The sequence below is a fragment of the Entelurus aequoreus genome, linkage group LG05 (genome assembly GCF_033978785.1).
Source record: "Entelurus aequoreus isolate RoL-2023_Sb linkage group LG05, RoL_Eaeq_v1.1, whole genome shotgun sequence".
In the NCBI taxonomy this organism is placed as follows: Eukaryota; Metazoa; Chordata; class Actinopteri; order Syngnathiformes; family Syngnathidae; genus Entelurus; species Entelurus aequoreus.
The window spans coordinates 33475942-33500780 of record NC_084735.1 but is presented as its reverse complement, the minus strand read 5'-3'; the positions used below and the strand labels follow the sequence as shown (position 1 = coordinate 33500780).

Sequence of the window (24839 nt, the reverse complement as noted above, 5' to 3'; positions counted from 1 at the left end):
CGTCATCAAAGATCCCCCTTTAAACATTCCAACACAGCTCCAGAATTTTGGAACAATAATGAGGTGATAGAAGAAAGGTAAACATACAATACATCTATTTGTGGCAGCGTAGGAGAAAGTTATGTAGAAGTTTCACTTTTGCATCTCATTGCCCATAACTGTGGTGCATTCAAAGACCCTTGATAAAAGTTAAAAACAGAGTCGTCACTAATTTTTAATGAAAGAGGGAGATTTTTTTTCTGAAGTAACAGAAAACTTGACAGATGTATAATCATATTTAAGTTAATAATAACAGGTTATATGATTATTTAAATTCACATTCTGGCCATTTTAAACTGAATTTTTGCACTTTTTGTATAAACAACCTTTTTTTTTAAAAAACAAATCCAAATCATTTCGAAGGTACTGTATATGAAGATATGTTCTAGACATGTTAATCCCATCTTTAGAAAGTTAAAAACTACATTTTTAACCAAATCCATGCAATTATTGTTTTTTAGTTCATGTAAACATATCAGGTATATATGTATGGGGCAGCAATGTTTTGATTAGGGTGGGATAGGGGGTCCTTTAGGAGTCGGACCCGGAACTTAGTGCTACGCCCCTGCTCATTATACACAACTGCTTATGCATTTGATTATTATATTTTTTACTAACGTACTTGCTTTGAAATCTAAGTCAAGAAGATGAGCAGATATCAAGTATTTTTGATAACCACTCAAAATACATTCTTCTTATCAAAATTGAAAGAAAAAATACATTTAGCCAGAAAGATGAAGTGCTTTATTGACACATTATTTTCAGGCTTTTAGGGGTCACATAACATGATTTTAAAATGTTATTAAATCAATAGGGACCAGTTAGTCTTGCAGACATGCTGTTAATTGTGTGAGTTTGAAGTAGGTCAGAATGAATATGCATCAACACATTTGGCAGGCCAAACCAAACGACTCGGCAGGTCCCACTTTGGGTACCCCTATAATACACTGGCTAAAACTGATCATCAAAGCCTTTATAAACTGTGCTAGCGATTTTAAGCACAATAAAAGTGTAAAAATAAGTTAACCGGTGTTAATAGTAAAACAAAAAAAACTGTAAAGGACGAAGGTGTAATGTGATTTTTGTTGCAGAAGAACATCATACATTTAATTTTTGAAACATTCTTACTAGCCATAAAAGTGTAAAAAAAAAAGTAAACCGCTGTTAAAAGTAAAACATTATGTACTGCTTTGAATGAAGTCTGCCAACATCTTCTGTATGGACAGACGATGGAAAACAGACGTCAAGCGACTACTTTTGTTTACACCACCATGTTGGCGGGAGAAGCTGCAGCTAAATCGAATACCAGTGTCTACTTCAAGCCTTCAGAGTTTGCTATGCATTTTAACAACACAGATTTCAAACAATACAACACAAAACTTGATTTTTGAAACGTGACCAACTTTTGTTATTCTGTGTATCCAGCATGCTTTTTACGTCTTTTATGCCGGCCATAACTACAGTATCTACAGCAGTGGTTCGTAACCTTGTTGGAGGAACCGAACCCCACCAGTTTCATATGCGCATTCACAGAACCCTTCTTTAGTGAAAAAAATATAAAAAAAAGTCATGTTTTTTTACTGGTGCACAAAATGAACCGTGCATGAACATCACCTTGTTCAAAGAACAAAACCAACACAGTGCATGAATTCACAACAAATTTCACACCTTACACACAGCATTTCTAACTGTTACCGGAAGGGCATTCCAGAGTACTGGAGCCCGAATAGAAAACGCTCTATAGCCCGCAGACTTTTTTTGGGCTCTGGGAATCACTAATAAGCCGGAGTTCTTTGAACGCAGATTTCTTGCCGGGACATATGGTACAATACAATCGGCAAGATAGGCTGGAGCTAGACCGTGTAGTATTTTATACGTAAGTAGTAAAACCTTAAAGTCACATCTTAAGTGCACAGGAAGCCAGTGCAGGTGAGCCAGCTTTAGGGGCATGTAGAGTTGGGTGTCATCAGCATAACAGTGAAAGCTAACACCGTATTTGCGTATGATGTCGCCTAGCGGCAGCATGTATATACTGCAGAGTGCAAGGCCAAGAACCGAACCCTGGGGAACTCCACACGTTACCTTAACATAGTCCGATGTCACATTGTTATGGGAGACGCACTGCATCCTGTCAGTAAGATAGGAGTTAAACCAAGACAAGGCTAAGTCTGACATACCAACACGGGTTTTGATACGCTCTAATAAAATATTATAATCGACGTATCGAAAGCAGTGCTAAGATCAAGAAGCAGCAACATAGATGACGCATCAAAATCCATCATTAGCAGTAGATCATTAGTCATTTTTGCGAGGGCTGTCTCCGTAGAGTGATTTGCCCTGAAACCGGATTCAAAAGGTTCACAGAGATTGTTAGACACTAAGTGTTCATTTAGCTGCTGTGCAACAATCTTTTCGAGGATTTTCTATATAAACGGAAGGTGGGACACCGGCCGGTAGTTTACCATGAGGTCAGGATCGAGGTTAGGTCTTTTGAGCAGAGGATGAATAACCGCTTTTTTGAATGCTAGGGGAACAGTGCCAGAGGAAAGTGATAAGTTTATAATAATAATTTTGTATTAAATAATAATACAAAACGCTCCTTGATAAGTTTCCCAGGAAGAGGGTCAAGTAAACATGTTGTTTGTTTTATCCCATTTACACGCCGTAATAATTCCTCTAATGTTATTTCATCAAAAAGAGAGAGACTATTTTGGAGGGCAATATCCGTCGTATATACACTCGTATCTGTGTTAATAAAACCCAGTTGTAGCTGGGATGCGTTGTCTTTAATCTCCTTTCTAATGAGTTCAATTTTCTTATTAAAGAAATTCATAAAGTCATCTGCCGAGTGGGTGGAGCTACTGGGAGGAGTCCCTTGTTGGGTTAGCGATGCTACTGTACTAAACAAAAATGTAGGATCGTTTTTGTTGAGGCGGATGAGATTTGAGTAATATTTAGCTTTAGCTAAGGTAAGCATGCGTTTATAAGTTATTAAACTATCACTCCATGCTTGATGGAAAACCTCAAGTTTAGTCGCGCGTCATTTGCGTTCCAGCTTTCTACATGATAATTTATGAGCTCTAGTTTCTTCTGTAAACCATGGGTTACGCCTTTTTGGGGCCCTTTTTTGCTCTAGCGGTGCTATACTATCAATGGTTTCGAGCAGGGCGTCGTCAAAGTTGTTAGTGAGGTTATCAATAGAGCCCACATAATTTGGGAATGGTGCCATTACCAAAGGCAGTAAGCCAGCAAGAGTCATCGTTGTGGCAGCTTTAATGTTGCGGCTGCTATAGCAGTTATTATTATTACTAGCTTGTTGACAATGAGTCAGAACTTCAAATTGTGTAAGGTAATGATCTGACATTACTTTAGTATACGGGAGTATCATAACTTTGGAGGTGGTGACACCCCTGACAAGCACTAGATCTATCGTATTACCGTTGCGATGCGTGGGTTAATTTATTATTTGTGTAAGACCACAGCTATCAATTATAGTCTGGAGCGCCACGCACCGAGGGTCCGATGGGGTATTCATATGGATATTAATGTCCCCCATTATGATTATATTGTCGCCGTGCGTCACTAGATCAGCAACGAACTCTGAGAATTCACTGATAAAGTCAGAATAGGACCCTGGGGGGGCGGTAGATAACAGCCAGGTTGAGAGGCAGCGGTGTGACAGACCTCATAGTAAGGACCTCAAACAATTTATATTTATTATTTAGGTTAGTGGTAAGGTTAAAGTTTTCATTGTATATTAGTGCGACCCCTCCACCCCTTTTAAGGGGGCGGGCAATATGTGCACTCGTATAGTCAGGAGGAGATGCCTCATTTAGCGCAAAAAAATTGTCTGGTTTGAGCCAGGTTTCGCTAACACCAATGACGTTAAGATTGTTGTCTCTAATGACCTCATTAACTAATAACGTTTTGGGAGACAATGATCTTATGTTTAAAAAGCCCATATTATAGGTATTGGGCTGTTTTGACGAGTTTTTGTTGAGATTATCCGTAGTAGCAATATTAACAATGTTGCGTTTATTATGCGTAGTGCACTTTAAATAGTTTCGACCATATGTAAGAATTGATATGACGGGAATTTTCCGATTTTTTGCGTGGTGCTGCGATAAACTGAACGCATCATAATTTGCCACCTCAGTAGAATGCATGTCTACCTCTGACACAGTCACAACAGAAAAAACATTATGTGAGTTGTGTTCTATTCTAAGAGAATTGCTATGTGTGCATGGATTATCCAGCCTGGCGCTGGCTAGTTCTAGCTTAACTGATTCCTCACCCGGACTAGCAGACTCTGTAATTGCCTGTGACCGGGCTTGCTCTAGTGTAGTTAGTCAAGTGATATGAGCTGCTGCATCGCTTCTGAGTTAGTAAAAGTTGTCAAACACTTGTTTGGCCCACCTTTTTTTTAAACCTCTGTTGGGAAGATGATTCATTCTTTATCTAAAGAGGAAGTTATAAACATCCCATAAGTCTAAATCCGAGTGAGAGCAGACATTGTACAGTAAGAGAAGGGTTTTAATATGTTTGTAGTTTGTATTTTTACTTTATCACTTAGCAATAGTGCTACTAGCTGGATCTGTTTGTCACTTAGCTTTTAAAACTTGTAGCTCATCCTCCTTGTATTTACGCTTAAAAATATAACGTTCTGGAAAATCATTGCTACCAAATTAGTCTTTGTTGGCTCCTTGTTTGCCTTACATAGTTTGAACAACTCAACAGGCGTGGAAAAAACTTACTTAATCACGTTTTTTCCTGCCATTATGGTGTTTGTTTTGATTTCTTCTTCTGTTTTGACTTGTTTCCTATCTTACCACCCATTTTTTCCTTTGGAATATATTAGAAGTGTCCTGATCCGATATTAATATCGGTGTGATACCAGTAAAAAAACAAAACAAAAAAAATCCAAATATCATATGATATCAGCTTGCATCCACAATCTTTGATATAAGCTCTGATACAAGCAGTCCTGCAGTGTTTACTTGTGCAAAGCTGGACAGCCAATTTACATCTAAATGTCCTCCTATAAGCACACATGGCTGGTCTTTTATTGTATTTTAGTGAAGTCATTCAAAAAAGGTAAACATGGTAGGCTGTAGGCTACTACGAGCTAGCAGCTACACACCAGCTAAGCACACACTAGCACACAAGCTCAACATACATAATAATTTAACTTAATTAAACAATATTGCAGTCTAAAACACCACGTTTGTCAACATACACAAGTTTCAAATAATTTACACATACAAAGCATATTAAAAAGTATCCAGTAACAAACGTGACCGCATCATTCAACTTACTGTGTCATACTTTTAATTAAATTAATTATTGTGACCAAAACAAACAATTTGCGCCAAAAACAAATGATCACACGCACGCACGCACGCACGCACGCACGCACGCACGCACGCACGCACGCACGCACGCACGCACGCACGCACGCACGCACGCACACACACACAAAAAGAATCAATATGTCATAAGGTTAGTGTATTTATACCTACTATTGTTGTCTACATAATTACACTTGATCAGGCTTTTTCTAACATTCTAAACTACAAAAATAAAAGTATATGCTATGATTTCTAACAGATTAATATCAGTATCGGCCAATACTCAAGACTCCAATGTGAGTATTTTATCGGAAGTGAAAAACTTGTATCAGGTCACCCCCAAACTATATGTAATAAAAAGCCAAAAAACAATAAATAAAAATGCCAAACCCCTCCGATTTTTAACTATGGAAAGTCCAACTCTTATGGTTCGGTTTACTAAAAAGAGCTCTTTCTATATTTTTTTCATACTTTCATATTAGACCAGTTGGGTTTGTTGTTTGAACTAATTTACTACAAGAAATAAACTGTGTAAAATGACTTACTAATCAATCATCAATCAAAGTTTATTTATATAGCCCTTAATCACAAGTGTCTCAAAGGGCTGCACAAGCCACAACGACATCCCCAGATTCCACTAATTTACAAAATATCCATTTGATCAAATGTTTATTGTGTATCCCAGGCAGGAGTCTCACTTCGAAGATGACTGCAATTATTCCTGAGGTCTACTGAGAGGTCACATTTTGTCCTAAATTGTACTTGATTTCAGGTGCATTTAGCCTTTTATTTCCACTGTAACTATTGTACATGAAAGGCTAACTAAAGGAAAGTTGATACTACATTGTCATACAATCAAATTGCAATGACAATGTACGCATTGTGCAAATGTATTATGGTCTAATACAACATCTATAACAAGAACACAGCCCACATGGGTACATAGCCAAACAATCACACTCTCATGTGTTAAAGAGAATAATAATATTCCAGTGTTTTCATTAGCAGGCACGCAGTGTAACATGGTTGTCTGTTACAGAAGTGGGGCGGCTGGGCCGTTCCTCCTCTGCTGCTGGAATGAGACAGGTAGGCGGAGGAGACGTCCAGAGGCAGAGCAGTCTACCAGCACGAGAAGCCTTGAACCAGGTAAATATATGAGTGCCGGCCTTATAACTCCAGACTCTATTAAGTTTATTCCGAGTGAACATTAATATTGTCCTCATTATTGCCTCCCCTCCTTTTGGAGACAGTGCCCCTGCAGGTCTATTTATAGCTGCTAGATATGCCCACTGAGCAGAATAATGTTCTAGCCTGGTTGCAAGAGAATAAGAGCAGGTGTATGACGCAGGCTGCCGCGTAAGCGCTCAAATGTGTGAGAATAGTGGTGGCGAGAACACGCTGTTTCAGTGTGGTGGGCTGCAGTTGTCTTGCAGCATATATAGCTGGATTCTGGCGGCGTGGCAATTGCTGACGCACGTTGAGTGTGCTGCAGAGACGTCTGCATGCGTCTGCTTGGCTCTGCTTCCTTGTGGAACAGATGAAGTGGTGCTACATCCTGGTGGATGGAAGCAGGAACTGCAGTTGTGGTCAATAAGGTTTCAAAGTGGGTTGTCCTTTTCAAAGCTGGCAATATGGCCTAGAGAATATAATATGGATGAATGCTAAAGGCTAACATGATAAACCACGATTAAACTCCCTACGGTTAGTATTACCGTTTTAAATTAAAATGATCATAAAAGATTGGCAACACTAAATTGGCCCTAGTGTGTGAATGTGAGTGTGAATGTTGTCTGTCTATCTGTGTTGGCCCTGCGATGAGGTGGCGACTTGTCCAGGGTGTACCCCGCCTTCCGCCCGATTGTAGCTGAGATAGGCTCCAGCGCCCCCCGCGACCCCGAAGGGAATAAGCGGTAGAAAATGGATGGATGGATGGATAAAACCGTGATTTTAACACTTTGATGAACTCACAGACCAGTGACAATGCTTATTTACTGGAGAAGCAAGCTTAAATGCTAGCACGAGTACAAAAGACATTGACCTCTTCCCCCATTAAAAATGACATACCCAAATCTAAACTTGTGTAAACACATTGCTGTCTGAGCAACCAAGAACTTCCACTGTATACGTTAAACCTACATGTGCTCTCTTGGTCAGCTAGACGGATCGATACTCAAAGGAATGTGAAAACCGGAAGTGAATTTGCGTGAAGTCACATAAATAATCGTGTATAAAGAGAGTATGGCCAACTTGGTTTCAGACCATCTCCTAAATGATTGGTCAAAACGCACTCACGTGATTCCAGGGCGCCATGTTTGCTTCCAACTTTGAGCTGGCCACAGCTGGAGCTATGCATACTCTGCACTTCCTTATTGGACATCTTTTTTAATTGAAGAGTTTTTTGCCATGTAAACATTCATGTCTGTACACTGCTGATATACTTTTTGGTTGTTGTTTTTGTACCGATGTGTTTTATGAATTGTATTAATTACAAACATAAAAGCAAATCAACAGTCAATTAATTATGGATTAAACATGGCACGAATCAATTACAAAAGTATCTAAATAATAAATATATATAATGTATGTACTGTGGATATATATATATATATATATATATATATATATATATATATATATATATATATATATATATATATATATATATATATATATATATATATATATATATACATACAGTATGTATATATATACATATATATATATATATATATATATATATATATATATATATATATATATATATATATATATATATATATATATATATATATATATATATATATATATATATACAGTACAGGCCAAAAGTTTGGACACACCTTCTCATTCAATGCCTTTTCTTTATTTTCATGACTATTGTAGATTGTAGATTGTCACCGAAGGCATCAAAACTATGAATGAACACATGTGGAGTTAACGGCCTACTGAAACCCACTACTACCGACCACGCAGTCTGATAGTTTATACATCAATGATGAAATCGTAACATTGCAACACATGCCAATATGGCCGGGTTAACTTATAAAGTGCAATTTTAAATTTCCCGCTAAACTTTCGGTTGAAAACGTCTTTGTATGATGACGTATGCGAGTGACGTCACTAGTTAAACGGAAGTATTGGTACACCTTTGAATCCAATACAAAAAAGCTCTGTTTTCATCTCAAAATTGTGGGGCGGCACGGCATAGTGGGTAGAGCGCCCGTGTCAGAAACCTGAGGGTTGCAGGTTCGCTCCCCGCCTCTTACCATGCCGTTGTGTCCTTGGGCAGGACACTTCACCCTTGCCCCCGGTGCCGCTCACACCGGTGAATGAATGTTGAATGAATGACAGGTGGTGGTCGGAGGGGCCGTAGGCGCAAATTGGCAGCCACGCTTCCGTCAGTCTACCCCAGGGCAGCTGTGGCTACGAAAGTAGCTTACCACCACCAGGTGTGAATGAATGATGTCTTTTTAACATGTAAAGCGACTTTGGGTACTTAGAAAAGCGCTATATAAATCCCAGGTATTATTATAAAATTCCACAGTATTCTGGACATCTGTGTTGGGGAATCTTTTGCAATTTGTTTAATGAACAATGAAGACTGCAAAGAAGAAAGTTGTAGGTGGGATCGGTGTATTAGCAGCTGGCTGTAGCAACACAACCAGGAGGACTTTGACTTGGATAGCAGACGCGCTATCCGACGCTAGCCGCCGACCGCATGGATGATCGGGTGAAGTCCTTCGTCCTTCCGTCGATCGCTGGAACGCAGGTGAGCACGGGTGTTGATGAGCAGATGAGGGCTGGCTGGCGTAGGTGGAGCGCTAATGTTTTTATCACAACTCTGTGAGGTCCCGTTGCTAAGTTAGCTTCAATGGCGTCGTTAGCAACAGCATTGTTAATCTCTCGCTAAGCTGGAAAGCATTAACCGTGTATTTACAGGTCCAGGGTTTAATAGTATTGTTGATTTTTTTGTCTATTTTTCCAGTCAGGGGTTTATTTCTTTTGTTTATATCTGCATTTGAGCCCGATGCTATCACGTTAGCTCAGAAGCTAAAGTGTTTCGCCGATGTATTGTTGTGGAGATAAAAGTCACTGTGAATGTCCATTTCGCGTTCTCGACTCTCATTTTCAAGAGGATATAGTATCCGAGGTGGTTTAAAATACAAATCTGTGATCCACAACAGAAAAAGGAGAAAGTGTGGAATCCAATGAACCCTTGTACCTAAGTTACGGTCAGAGCAAAAAAAGATACGTCCTGCACTGCACTATAGTCCTTCACTCTCACTTTCCTCATCCACTAATCTTTCATCCTCGCTCAAATTAATGGGGTAATCGTCGCTTTCTCGGTCCGAATCGCTCTCGCTGCTGGTGTAAACAATAGGGAAATGTGAGCAGCACTCCAGCTTGTGACGTCACGCTACTTCCGGTAGGGGCAAGGCTTTTTTTTATCAGCGACCAAAAGTTGCGAACTTTATCGTCGTTGTTCTCTACTAAATCCTTTCAGCAAAAATATGGCAATATCGTGAAATGATCAAGTATGACACATAGAATGGATCTGCTATCCCCGTTTAAATAAAAAAAATTCATTTCAGTAGGCCTTTATGTACTTAACAAAAAAAGGTGAAATAACTGAAAACATGTTTTATATTCTAGTTCCTTCAAAATAGCCACCCTTTGCTCTGATTACTGCTTTGCACACTCTTGGCATTCTCTCGATGAGCTTCAAGAGGTAGTCACTTGAAATGGTTTTCACTTCATAGGTGGGCTTGAAGCTCATCGAGAGAATGCCAATAGTCAATTAATTATGGATTATACATGGCAAAAATCAATTACAAAAATATCTAAATCCATCCATCCATCCATTTTCTATCGCTTGTCCCTCTTGGGGCCACGGGGGGTGCTGGAGCCTATCTCAGCTGCATTTGGGCGGAAGGCAGGATACACCCTGGACAAGTCGCCACCTCATCGCAGGGCCAACACAGATAGACAGACAACATTCACACTCACATTCACACACTAGGGCCAATTTAGTGTTGCCAATCAACCTATCCCCAGGTGCATGTCTTTGGAGGTGGGAGGAAGCCGGAGTACCCAGAGGGAACCCACGCAGTCACAGGGAGAACATGCAAACTCCACACAGAAAGATCCCGAGCCCAGGATCGAACCCAGAACCTTCGTATTGTGAGGCACATGCACTAACCCCTGTGCACAATGGCACAGGGGTTAGTGTGTTAGTGCGTGTGCCTAAATATCTAAATTATAAATATATTATATATAGTGTATATACTGTGAATATATACAGCATATACTGTGAATATATATATATATATATATATATATATATATATATATATATATATATATACACACACACACACACACACACACACACACACACATAAAAGCGTAATGATTACAAACCTCACACACAAAAGTCACAATTTCTCTGTAATTTTTGGTCCAAAGCTAATGAAGATTTTGGCAAAAATAAGGGTCATATGTTTTTTTATTTTTCTGTGTATTTTTTTTTACGTTTATTGCGCCGTCGGGAGGGTGTTAGACAGCCTGCTGGTCACTAACCACTGCATAAATGTATACAGCGGAGTGCATCAAATATGACCACAAAATTATATTTTGACAAATACTCAGAAATAATAAGAATCAAAAATACTTAATTAATCCCGAGGGGAAATTCAGATATTATCATTGCTTTTAATGCAATACAGTAATACATAAGCAATGCAATAAACAAAAGTACCAAGTAGGACTGCTAGCATATGTACAAGATAAACAATATTTACAAGATTAATATAGATTGATTTTATTGTAAGTTTATGAGGAGGAGTATGTTTAAAACTATATTTTGACATATTATTATAGTTTATCTTGTCAGGAAAACTAACGGCAGAACGACCACAATGCATCCTTCTGGGCACAGCTGCACACATTCTTGGTGGCAAAAATGGCGCCTCTTGTTCAGTTGGTCATACTCTCTTTGTATTCGACTCTGAAACAGACGAGACGCGCCCAACTCTGTGTATTTTTCTTCATGATTAAAAAAACACAAACTTTACTAATTAAAACAGAAGAAACTTATTTATACATTCCAATAAAAAATAACATGGCTCTTAAGTAGCCAGAACAATATTATTATATAACATATATTTCATCTGCCAAGAAATAATATTGTGTGCCATTTCTTTTTTTATTTAGATAAAACATGGTTATAAGTGTGTATGATTACTTTTTGAGCACATTCATCAATACCGTGATAATAATGATAACCGTGATAATTTTGGTGACAATAACCTTCATATGAAATGTTTATATAGCTAGAGCCCTAGTATAAAACTACAGGATTAAAATAGAAAATAATACGAAACGTCACTAATGTTGGACATGAGAGAGGAGCCGATCATACTAACTGTTAGAACGATAGCATTTTAGCAAATTTTTTTTGGCATAGAACTAAAAGTCATGGATATTGTTACTTGGTGCTATCTTGCATGCTAGCATCTGAGCCAATCTGTAACTATAAAAGTAAATGTCATGGATATTGTTACTTTCAAATTATGGAAAATGGTAAAAAAGAATAATTCAAATTCGAGAGAATTTGTGTTTCATCGTACTGTTTTTCAAGTATTTTTCTTTAAACATGACAATTCATCCTGTCCTTTTGATGTAAGGAACAAATGGTGCATTCCATTAACCTCGGAAGTTGGGAAAGACGTCACAGTCGAGTTACGAGGTCATTACAGTTACATCCACGAAAGCTATTTTTGTGCTTGCCTTATCTGAATACAAACAACTTATGGAAAAATATGCACTACTTCTGCAACCATCAATCACGGTGGAGGAAGAGGAAGCACAAATCGATTTTGCTAGCAATGTAGAATGTATAAAACACTTCAATAAAAAAATATCTACACCACAATGACATTACTGTGTATAAAAATCCAACATATGTACGCTGATTTAGTGCGACAATAAGTAGTCAGAAGTGCTAATAATGGGCATTACAGAAGCTTCTATTTCACTCAGCATCAAGGGTTGGAATTGGGGGTTAAATCACCAAAAATGATTCCCGGGCGGGGCACCGCTGCTGCCCACTGCTCCCCTCACCTCCCAGGGGGTGATCAAGGGGATGGGTCAAATGCAGAGGACAAATTTCACCACACCTAGCGTGTGTGTGTGACAATCATTGATACTTTAACTTTCTATTATTGTTCACACTCAGAGCCGCCATCTTTGAAGCCAACTCAGGGGTGGGGAGACTCTGCAACTTTTTGAGTAGGAAATCCGACCTCGGGGGTGTTGTACTTGAAATTTATGACTAGGAACTGGAAAATCCTGACTTGCCAGTACAAATGGAACTACCAACGGACACACAGATTGGCCGGATCATGCGTCTATCTGCCGGCCATCTTGCGGCAGTCATTTGCCAAGACTTACTATTATCAGCAATACCGTATCGCTGTACCGTATCATACTGTTTATATTTTTTTAAATTAAGTGCATACTTTAATTTAACTGCTCCCAAAGGTGATGCTACTGTGTCACCATTTAATAGAAGTATTTTCCTCTTCCCTCTTGATGATTGCTATAAATACTACGATTCTTGACAGGTATACCTAAATAAAACAACCGCTGTCACTCTGACTTGTACTAGTTGACTGGGCCAGTTTGACTGTTGCAAGATGACGGCCGCCTTGACGCAGCCTAGCAGTGGCCAACACAGGCGCCAAGTTCTATGGTGTCTACGATAAGGAGTTTCTCTGAATTGCAACAAATTGAATTCCACTTCCTGTAATTCCAATTCAACATGCTGTGGGGTAGAGCCAATACACACCATACTCATCCAACCATGGCTTTGTGGACCCTTTCAAATGTTAAAAAAGCAGACTCTTTTAAAGGCATGCTGGAACAAAAAGGCCCTTCCCAAAGAGGAAGAATTACGATTGAAGTAACAAGTCCTTCATGTTGATGAAGAGGTACAGTACTGTGCCTAATTTAATAGTTTTAATGACCTTTTTGTTGTCGTTTAACAACTTATTCTAACAGTGTAGTAAGTAAAAGACTAGAGACAATTAGCAGGATTACACTAGAAACACAAAACACATTTCCACCGAACCTTGTAGATGGTTGACCCATAAGCCATGTAAAAATATATATTTTTTTTAATTTTGTGAACAGTTCTGCCAAGCGATTTAAGTGTATAGGTCAGGGGTCGGGAACCTTTTTGGCTGAGAGCCATGAAAGCCAAATATTTTAAAATGTATTTTCGTGAGAGCCATTTAATATTTTTTAACACGGAATACAACTAAATGCGTGCATTTTTAAGTAAGACCAACATTTTTAGAATATAATACGTCTCATATTATTTTTAATAACATTGTTATTCTGAAGCTAACCAATAATAAATAAAATACTTCTTACCATTAATGCGACTTCTTGAACAGGTGCGGTAGAAAACGGATGGATGGATTAAAATGCGTGAGAATGTTTTATATTTTGAACATTATTTTTAACACTGTGATTACCAGTGGAATTATTCATTACTTATCGTGTTTAAGCAATGTCAGCTAAGATTTATCTGAGAGCCAGATGCAGTCATTAAAAGAGCCACATTTGGCTCCAGAGCCATAGATTCCCTACCCCTGGTACAGGTTCCGTATCCACAACACAATACAAGTCGGAATCCATACCTAAATTACCACTTAAGTCTTTCACTCTGAATGTGCTTCACACAAAGCACATAAAAGACAGTGAGAAAAACTCAGCCACTTACTGGCCATACACACATCACTTTTTAATCATTCATGACACAGCCATCAGAAGAGTCTGTCTTACTCTTAGGAGACACAATGAAGAGAAAAAAGTTAAGGAATAAGCAAAGTGGTTCTTCCACATGCAAGGAACACACTGCACACACACATGCTACTGGTTCTTCTGCCACACCTGCTGTAAGTACTTCTCCAGCGATATACGGGTTGACCCAACCATAACATTCATGGAAGCCCCCATTCGTAACCATGAAACAAGTACCACCTGTAAGTCACAATGACCAAATAATAGTTCAGGGTAGGGCTGGATGATTATGGCAAAAATAATAATCATAATTTTTTTGATTGAAATTGGAATCACGATTAACAACAATATTCATTACATTGAAAACATAAATATTTATTGCACCGCAAAAACTCTACTTTAAAAATAATTTAAAAGAACAACGGATATAAATTTGTAACAAATAAACAAAAAGTAAAATAATATTAGTAACAGCAATACATTAAAATAACAATAGCAATATAAAAACTGTTTTTTTGTAAAAAAAAAAAAAAAAATTAATTCAGTTTTTACCTTTCACACTTATTTTACCACTTTTTATGTCAAATACAACTTTATAAAATGTTTGCTAAGGAATAAACAAAACAACTAAACAAATGCAAAAATCCTCACATTTATTGGTGCAATACATTTTTGGACACGTTTGACCAATATTTTAAGTCAAAGCATAATCATTTGATAAATGTTATAATACGTGCTTTAAGCACTATACATTATACTTGTGTAAGGTACTTTATTTGAAACCTTTATTTTGTTAGAACAGTCAGACCAGATGTTGCACACAGTGCTGTTATTGTGAAGTGGGCTGTTGTGGGAGACTATGTGAGGCTGATAAAAAAAAAGAGACAAAACTGGCTGTCCTGTATGTACATTGATCTTACATCAGTGGTTTCAAACTTGCGGCCTGTGGGCCAATTGTGTCCCCTGAGACAATATTGTGTAGCCCCCCCACCTTATTATGAAGTTTAATGTTAGTAGGGGTTGCAAGTTTTATATGAATGGCACTTTACACTGTTGTGTGCGGAGTTGCACGAACCTGCCAATCACGATGGGGCATATGGCTCTCCAGGCGGGACATAGACCGGGTTTGATGCAAGCAGAGAAACATTTGTCAATGAGTAAAAGTTACAGCAGCATTGCCATGGAGAGTTTTTTTTTCCGTGCCCCGCTGGCTGCTTCGTTTCTATTGGGCACACATTCATGTGAGCATGCTGTGTTAACAACCCTTGAAAAAAAATAAATGTTTGAAGTTCCTGCCTGGGGGGGACTTTATACATGTATATGTCTCTGTCTGACAAAAAAGTAAGGAACTCAATGTAGCCTAATGTAGTCTGTAGTCACATAGCGACACCTGTCCGTCGGCAATAAGAGTCCCCGATAACCTGGATCAATTATAGGGTCACGACCGCTATTTGTGGGTCATTATTTGCATTATTTTGCATTGTATTTGCATTGTCTCACGCCATAAACACTACATATACAAACCCCGTTTCCATATAAGTTGGGAAATTGTGTTGGATGTAAATATAAACGGAATACAATAATTAGCAAATCCTTTTCAACCCATATTCAATTGAATGCACTACAAAGACAAGATATTTGATGTTCAAACTCATAAACTTTATTTTTTTTTTGCAAATAATAATTAACTTAGAATTTCATGGCTGCAACACGTGCCAAAGTAGTTGGGAAAGGGCAGGTTCACCACTGTGTTACATGGCCTTTCCTTTTAACAACACTCAGTAAACGTTTGGGAACTGAGGAGACACATTTTTTAAGCTTCTCAGGTGGAATTCTTTCCCATTCTTGCTTGATGTACAGCTTAAGTTGTTCAACAGTCCGGGGGTCTCCGTTGTGGTATTTTAGGCTTCATAATGCGCCACACATTTTCAATGGGAGACAGGTCTGGACTACAGGCAGGCCAGTGTAGTACCCGCACTCTTTTACTATGAAGCCACGTTGATGTAACACGTGGCTTGGCATTGTCTTGCTGAAATAAGCAGGGGCGTCCATGGTAATGTTGCTTGGATGGCAACATATGTTGCTCCAAAACCTGTATGTACCTTTCAGCATTAATGGCGCCTTCACAGATGTGTAAGTTACCCATGTCTTGGGCACTAATACACCCCCATACCATCACAGATGCTGGCTTTTCAACTTTGCGCCTGTAACAATCCGGATGGTTCTTTTCCTCTTTGGTCCGGAGGACACAACGTCCACAGTTTCCAAAAACAATTTGAAATGTGGACTAGTAAGACCACAGAACACTTTTCCACTTTGTATCAGTCCATCTTAGATGAGCTCAGGCCCAGCGAAGCCGACGGCGTTTCTGGGTGTTGTTGATAAACGGTTTTCGCCTTGCATAGGAGAGTTTTAAAGGCCTACTGAAATGAATTTTTTTTATTTAAACGGGCATACCAGATCTATTCTATGTGTCATACTTGATCATTTTGCGATATTGCCATATTTTTGCTGAAAGGATTTAGTATAAAACAACGACGATAAAGATCGCAACTTTTGGTATCTGATAAAAAAAAGGCTTGCCCCTACCGGAAGTAGCGTGACGTAGTCAATTGAACATATCCACAAAGTTTCCTATTGTTTACAATGATGGCCGCCAGAAGTGAGAGAGATTCGGACCGAGAAAGCGACGATTTCCCCATTAATTTGAGCGAGGATGAAAGATTTGTGAATGAGGAAAATGCAAGTGAAGGACTAGTGGGGAGTGGAAGCGATTCAGATAGGGAAGATGCTGTGAGAGCCGGGGGTGACCTGATATTCAGCTGGGAATGACTACAACAGTAAATAAACACAAGACATATATATACTCTATTAGCCACAACACAACCAGGCTTATATTTAATATGCCACAAATTAATCCCGCATAAAAACACCTACACCACAGGTGTTTGTTATGCTAGCTCCTAGCTCCTAGCTACTAGCTCGAGCTAGTTATAGCTCGAGCGGGTTATATGGACGGGATCCCGTATATATAACCCGCCAATACAATTCAAACACCTGCACAACACACACTCACTCAGCCCAAAGAACCGTTCACCTAACCCAAGGTTCATAAAGCTTATAAATTTAACCAAAGTTACGTACATGACACGCACGTACGGGCAAGCAATCAAATGTTTGGAAGCGCGCGGGTGGGACCTGATATTCAGCTGGGAATGACTACAACAGTAAATAAACACAAGACATATATATACTCTATTAGCCACAACACAACCAGGCTTATATTTAATATGCCACAAATTAATCCCGCATAACAAACACCTAGGTGTTTGTTATGCTAGCTCCTAGCTACTAGCTACTAGCTCGAGCTAGTTATAGCTCGAGCGGGTAATATGGACGGGATCCCGTATATATAACCCGCCAATACAATTCAAACACCTGCACAACACACACACTCACTCAGCCCAAAGGACCGTTCACCTAACCCAAGGTTCATAAAGCTTATAAATTTAACCATAAAAGTGGGTGACATTGTTATCACCAGGAAAGATGAGGTCACCTACCTAGGTTCCATTCTAGAGGCTAACCTTTCCTGTGATAAAATGGCAACCAAGGTAATCAGAAAGGTTAACCAACGGACAAGATTTCTCTACAGAATCTCCTCTCTGGTCAACAAAAGCACCTTGAGGATTCTGGCGGGAACTCTCGTTCAACCCTTTTTCGATTACGCATGCACCTCCTGGTACCCTAGCACCTCCAAAACCCTCAAATCTAAACTCCAAACATCTCAGAACAAGCTAGTCAGGTTACTTCTAGACCTCCACCCCAGATCCCACCTCACTCCTACCCACTTCTCTAAAGTGGACTGGCTCAAGGTGGAGGACAGAGTTAAACAACTTGCACTGAGCCTAGTTATAAAATCCACTACACCTCCCTGATACCGAAGTACATGTCAAACTACTTCCTTAACGTAAATGACCGCCATAACCACAACACCAGGGGGAGCTCCACTAACCACGTTAAACCCAGATTCCGAACTAACAAAGGTCTTAACTCATTCTCTTTCTATGCCACATCAATGTGGAATGCGCTCCCAACAGGTTTAAAAGAAAGGGCATCTCTATCCTCCTTCAAAACCGCAATAAAAGTTCACCTCCAGGCAGCTACAACCCTAAACTAACACCCTCCCCGGATTGCTAATCATCAAATGTAAACAATCAAATGCAGATACTTTTTCTTATGCCTTCTGATCTCTCTCTCTCTCTCTCTCTCTCTCTCTCTCTCTCTCTCTCTCTCTCTCTCTCTCTCTCTCTCTCTCTCTCTCTCTCTCTCTATGTCCACTACTTGCTGTCCATATCCTACCCCCCCCCCCCCTCCACACCCCTGATTGTAAATAATGTAAATAATTCAATGTGATTACCTTGTGTGATGACTGTATTATGATGATAGTATATATGATAGTATATATCTGTATCATGAATCAATTTAAGTGGACCCCGACTTAAACAAGTTGAAAAACTTATTCGGGTGTTACCATTTAGTGGTCAATTGTACGGAATATGTACTTCACTGTGCAACCTACTAATAAAAGTCTCAATCAATCAATCAAAACCAAAGTTACGTACGTGACACGCACGTACGGGCAATCGATCAAATGTTTGGAAGCGCGCGGGTGGGACCTGATATTCAGCTGGGAATGACTACAACAGTAAATAAACACAAGACATATATATACTCTATTAGCCACAACACAACCAGGCTTATATTTAATATGCCACAAATGAATCCCGCATAACAAACACCTAGGTGTTTGTTATGCTAGCTCCTAGCTCCTAGCTCGAGCTAGTTATAGCAAGCGATCAAATGTTTGGAAGCACAGCTAGGTACTCACGGTATCGCGTCTGTGTATCCAAATCAAAGTCCTCCTGGTTAGAGTCTCTGTTGTCCGAGTTCTTCGATCTTGACTGCATCTTTCGGGAATGTAAACAAACACCGGCTGTGTTGTGTTGCTGACTTCCCTCGCAAAATATCCGCTTCGCACCGACAACTTTCTTCTTTGCTTGCTCAGCTTCTTTCTCCATAATGCAATGAACAAATTGCAACAGATTCACCAACACAGATGTCCAGAATACTGTGGAATAATGAGATGAAAACAGAGCTATTTCGTATTGGCTTCAATGGGGAAGCCATACCTCTGTTAAACTGGCTACGTAACGCGCATATGTCATCATACCGAGACGTTTTCAAGCGGAAGTGTGGCGGAAATTTTAAATTGCACTTTATAAGTTAACCCGGCCGTATTGGCATGTGTTGCAATGTTAAGATTTCATCATTGATATATAAACTATCAGACTGCGTGGTCGGTAGTAGTGGGTTTCAGTAGGCCTTTAACTTGCACTTATAGATGTAGCGACCAACTGTAGTTACTGACTGTGGGTTTCTGAAGTGTTCCTGAGCCCATGTGGTGATATCCTTTACACACTGATGTCGCTTGTTGATGCAGTACAGCCTGAGGGATCGAAGGTCACGGGCTTAGCTGCTTACGTGCAGTGATTTCTCCAGATTCTCTGAACCCTTTGATGATATTACGGACTGTAGATGGTGAAATCCCTAAATTCCTTGCAATAGCTGGTTGAGAAAGGTTTTTCTTAAACTTTTCAACAATTTGCTAACACATTTGTTGACAAAGTGTTGACCCTCGCCCCATCCTTGTTTGTGAATGACTGAGCATTTCATGGAATCTACTTTAATACCCAATCATGGCACCCAACTGTTCCCAATTTGCCTGTTCACCTGTGGGATGTTCCAAATAGGTGTTTGATGAGCATTCCTCAACTTTATCAGTATTTATTGCCACCTTTACCAACTTCTTTGTCACTTGTTGCTGGCATCAAATTCTAAAGTTAATGATTATTTGCAAAAAAAAAAAGTTTATCAGTTTGAACATCAAATATGTTGTCTTTGTAGCATATTCAACTGAATATGTGTTGAAAATGATTTGCAAATCATTGTATTCCATTTATATTTACATCTAACACAATTTCCCAACTCATATGGAAACGGGGTTTGTATTTCCATTTGAAGTCATTCGGTTTTTTTTTCTGTTTCTATGACTACATTTACAACAGCACAGTGTCATTTCCGCTTCTTTTCACACGGCAGTAAACACTCCGGGAGCAGTCGCCTTTTTGCACTCACTATCCCGGTACTTTGTAGGCTGGGCGATATATCGATATACTTGATATATCGCGGGTTTGTCTCTGTGCGGTATAGAAAATGACTATATCGTGATATTCGAGTATACGTTCTCACGCAGTTACTTTTAGCTGCGGGGCATTAAACTGCATGCGTTTCTCACTCTTTCCTGTCTCTCCTTCTCACAGAGAATTAAAACAAGCGCACCTTCTTACATACGTCACATACTGTCACGTGAGCCACGGTGGTCATGTCATCATGAAAGACATGAACATCGAGCAAAAAACAAAGAAGACTGCTACCGGGCTATTATCTGCCGACCGCCGTGCTTCTGTTACAGAAAAAAGAAGCGGAAATGACATTCTCCTTGCCTCGGCTAAACACAACAGTGACACCAAGTGGATCTAAAACAGGGGTCTCAAACTCAATTTACCTGGGGGCCACTGGATGCAGAAACTGGATGAGGCTGGGCCGCAAGAAAATATTTCTTAAAAAAATCTCACATGCACTTTTTAATGAATTCACCTTCTTTGAATGGCTATCCCACCCTAGCAACATACTTGCCAACCCTCCCGATTTTTCCGGGAGACTCCCGAATTTCAGTGCCCCTCCCGACAATCTCCCGGGGCAACCATTCTCCCGAATTTGTCCCGATTTTAACCTGGACAACAATATTAAGGGCGTGCCGTGATGGCACTGCCTTTAACGTCCTCTACAACCTGTCGTCGCGTCTGCTTTTTCACCATACAAACAGCGTGCCGGCCCAGTCACATGTTGTATGAGGCTTCAGCAGACACACGTAAGTGACTGCAAGACATACTTGGTCAACAGCCATACAAGTCACACTGAGGGTGGCCGTATAAACAACTTTATCACTGTTACAAATATGCGCCACACTGTGAACCCACACCAAACAAGAATGACAAACAAATTTCGGGAGAACATCCACACCGTAACACAACATAAACACAACAGAACAAATACCCAGAACACCTTGCGGAAATATCGGGAGGGTTGGCAAGTATGACGCTGTCAAGCGCCATTCATATAAAACTTGCGGGCCGCACTAACATTACATTTTCATATTAAGGTGCAGGCCGCAAAATAATGTCTCGCGGGCCGCAATTGGCCCGCGGGCTGCGTGTCTGAGACCCCTGATCTAAAATATATTCCACACCCTAAAAACTATTAGAGTAGTAAAGTATTTACTTATTTTCTTATTAATTCTCAATTTGGATGTTTTTTTTGTTTTGTTTTTATCTTACTTTGTGTTTAAAAATAAAAATAATAACATTTAAGAAAAATCTTTTCTTGTGGAATATCTGATGCGGCCCATCCTCACAGACTCTGCCTCCAGCGGTCCCCAAGTAAATGGAGTTTGAGAACCCTGTCTTACATCGACGATGTCGTTCACAACAACATAAGCAGATTAGATGTGTAGTGGGTGTATGGATTGTTCTTGTTAACTTTAGATTGGTAGTTTCAAGTGGTCGTCTCCACTTTGTTTAGCTCAAGAGAGGGCGGTTGAATGTTTTGGGGATAAATGAGCGATACCGGGCACATTATTTACCCAAAATTTTTTTTCTTGTTTACACAATGACAACATTTCACTCAAATTTATGTAAATTCCTCTGATATTCAGCGTTTAACAGCGAATTTTGGTTTGATCTGTGACGGCGTCCGTGGCTATGTTAACACGGAAATCATATGACCTTACTTTTTTTTGTTGAGTTTAGTGATTACTAATTAGGCATACTAGCGCCGTGTCAAATAAAAAGTAGCAACCATGGTGAGATCCCAGACTCAGCTGTCTATTTTTGGTCTCTTTCGTTTCACTGTCACAAGCGCAGGTTTTTGCGTGCAACTTGTGCGGCCCCATGATTGTTTGTTCTTTTGGATTAAAAGGGACAAGCGGTAGAAAATGGATGGATAATATTTTTATGACTGTGAGAAGCCATGATCGAAATCAAAAGTTTATCAATTGTCCAGCCCTAGTTCAGAGTATGTCATCTGGGCCTAGATCCAGAGCACATTCTGTCCATTGAAAACCTACCCTGTAGACCAGTGTTAATTGAGCCAAGGCAAATATCTATGGATAATCTCACAGCACTTCTGTTGAATGACAACATACATCAGGTTAATTATGTACCTTCTGCCATCTAGTGGGAGGGCATTTCATTGCTCTGCCTACTAATTAAGTGAAATGGGATAATTGCAGAGGCAGTGCCAAGTGGTTGGGAATCAGTGCTGTAAACTGTGTTCACTGATGAAACCCCTTTCATTGTGTCATTAGCTGCATGGTCTGGCGCAGTCTCAAGCATCCTGCAAGCCCAGCAGCCCCAGCATGTCCCGCCAGCAGCAGCAGCTTCAGCTCCACCAGCAGCAGTTGCAGTTAAAGCAGCAGCTCCAGCAGCTCCAGCAACAGCACCACCTGCAGCTGCAGTTCCAACAGCTGGCCCAGCTGGCCCAGGGTCAGCCCGCCTCGGCCGGCGCCGGCTCCACCCCGTCCGCCATGCAGACCCAGAGAGACGGAAAGCTCCTGGAAGTCATCGAGCGCAAACGCTGCCTGTGCAAGGAGATCAAGGCCCACCGGCGCCCTGACAAAAGCCTGTGCAAGCAGGACAGCATGCCCATCCTCCCTAGCTGGAGACGGACACCCGAGCCGCGCAAGACCGGCACGCCACCTTGCCAGAGGCCGCAGGCCGTCGTTTGGGACACTGCTATCTGATGCAGACCAGCTGAATGTGCTTGTGCTGTTAGACAAGATGGTGGCTGTTTGCATCACTTCCACAAATTGTGGAGCCAGTCGGACAATTTCAATGTTAACTTGCTATAAAGTCCCTTTCCGTGGGTTCTGATTGCCAATATTGTTACCACTATTAGTAATGAGTGAAGTGAGAATTGCCAAATGTCCTCCTGACTACTTGACACATAGAGTTCTTATTTTTGTCTCTCCAACTCACAGAAAGGAACCAGGCAGAGAAAGAGCTGCTCTGTGGGCGAGTACAGGTTTGGACTCATCGTGAAAGTGTTTTTCCCAGATGTTCTCGGTGTCAATAGATTGTCGTCGTGGATGCAAATAATCATTGCCGAGGTGTGAAAGCTACCTACTGTATGTTCGCATAATCTTTATAAAATCATCCTTTTTTTTCCCAATTTTATAGCAATATGCTCCTAGCGCCGGGGGGGCGACATAACTCCTAGCCTACAAACGTACATATCTTAAGACTTGAATGAGTCATATTTACTGCGTCATTCTCTGCATGTCACAATAGACATACAGTGCTGTACAAATGTCGCTGTGCGTGTATAAAGATGTTGTGACACATTTTAGGTACAAAAGGGTAGATAAAGGTCCTCACTGAAGGTACGACTTAAAAGGACCGTGAGTGTTGATCACCTCAAACAGAATGCTGGAACAATCTGCACAACACTTGGGAGAAATCAAACCCTAATGTACTGTAAATAGTTATGTACAGCTGTATTGAAAATGTAGCAATTATTTCCATTTTCATACTTGTACTCGATACATATAATGTAGCATAATACTGTACAAAATTGTTTGTTTTTTCTAGGAGTATTTTATCTTCTGCTGCAGCCAGTGCTCGCGTTATTTAGAGTTCCGAAAAACCGTAAACGTCCTCGAAAAGAAAGATACAGTCCAAACGTTTATTTATGCAAGATTCCCTTTAAGATCAGTTGTTTTTTTTCACAATACTGTTTATTTGTGGACAGATTTGAACAGCTTGTCGTCTCGTTGCTGCTATCTTGAACTACTGATGTTGTTCATTCAACTGTACATGTAGGTAACAAGGTTAATATTCTAGTGCTTATTGTCACTTTTTTTTTTATCTCTGAAAGCCACGTGCACTGGAGTTTGTACTTTTGAAGAGTGAGCCCTACTATAAAAAAACAAAGAAAAAAAACCCACAAGTATTAAGGCGCTTGAATGTCTCTTGGTCGTTGTTGTTCTATGATAGATAGCACCAAAATGTACACACGGTGAGAAAAAGACCTACCTAAGTGTTGGAGAGTCACTGCTCTGCCTTTTTTGTTTGCGTTTCACCTGCGCATGTTTTCTTGTTATTTGACTAATGGGCGGCCATCTTTAAACAAACACAAGCCAGGTTGAAGGAAATGGGCAAGTGCAATGCATGCAGAGACTCTTTACACTCAAAAAATGATCCTCAATATTGTGCCCCGTTTTATTTCAAACACCAATGAATCACCTTACTATGGCTCCTTTTCCACCGACTGATAACAAACCCTATAGGGATCGTTTCCAAAAATAGTTTACAGAAGCTGTGGGTTTTGTGTGTCTACTAAAAACAGTGGCCGTTATATGAGTGCCATAATATATTGATATGGTAAGATACGGTGTACCTTGGAAATCACTGTAGTGCTCTATTTGCATTGATATTGTCATTCAAATAAATTTTATATATGAAC

General features: G+C 39.9%; 1 protein-coding gene across 3 annotated transcripts in view; it reads left to right on the top strand.

Moving 5' to 3' along the window:
• LOC133650528 (neuronal tyrosine-phosphorylated phosphoinositide-3-kinase adapter 1) overlaps positions 1 to 24839 on the top strand; it is a 120013-nt gene extending 95174 nt beyond the window's left edge. For all 3 annotated transcript variants that reach the window (XM_062047869.1, XM_062047868.1, XM_062047870.1), the window contains 2 exons: positions 6427 to 6533; positions 22684 to 24839. In XM_062047869.1, coding sequence (XP_061903853.1) covers positions 6427 to 6533; positions 22684 to 23118 — 542 coding nt within the window. In that variant the 3' untranslated portion in view covers positions 23119 to 24839. The remainder of the gene's footprint in view (positions 1 to 6426; positions 6534 to 22683) is intronic.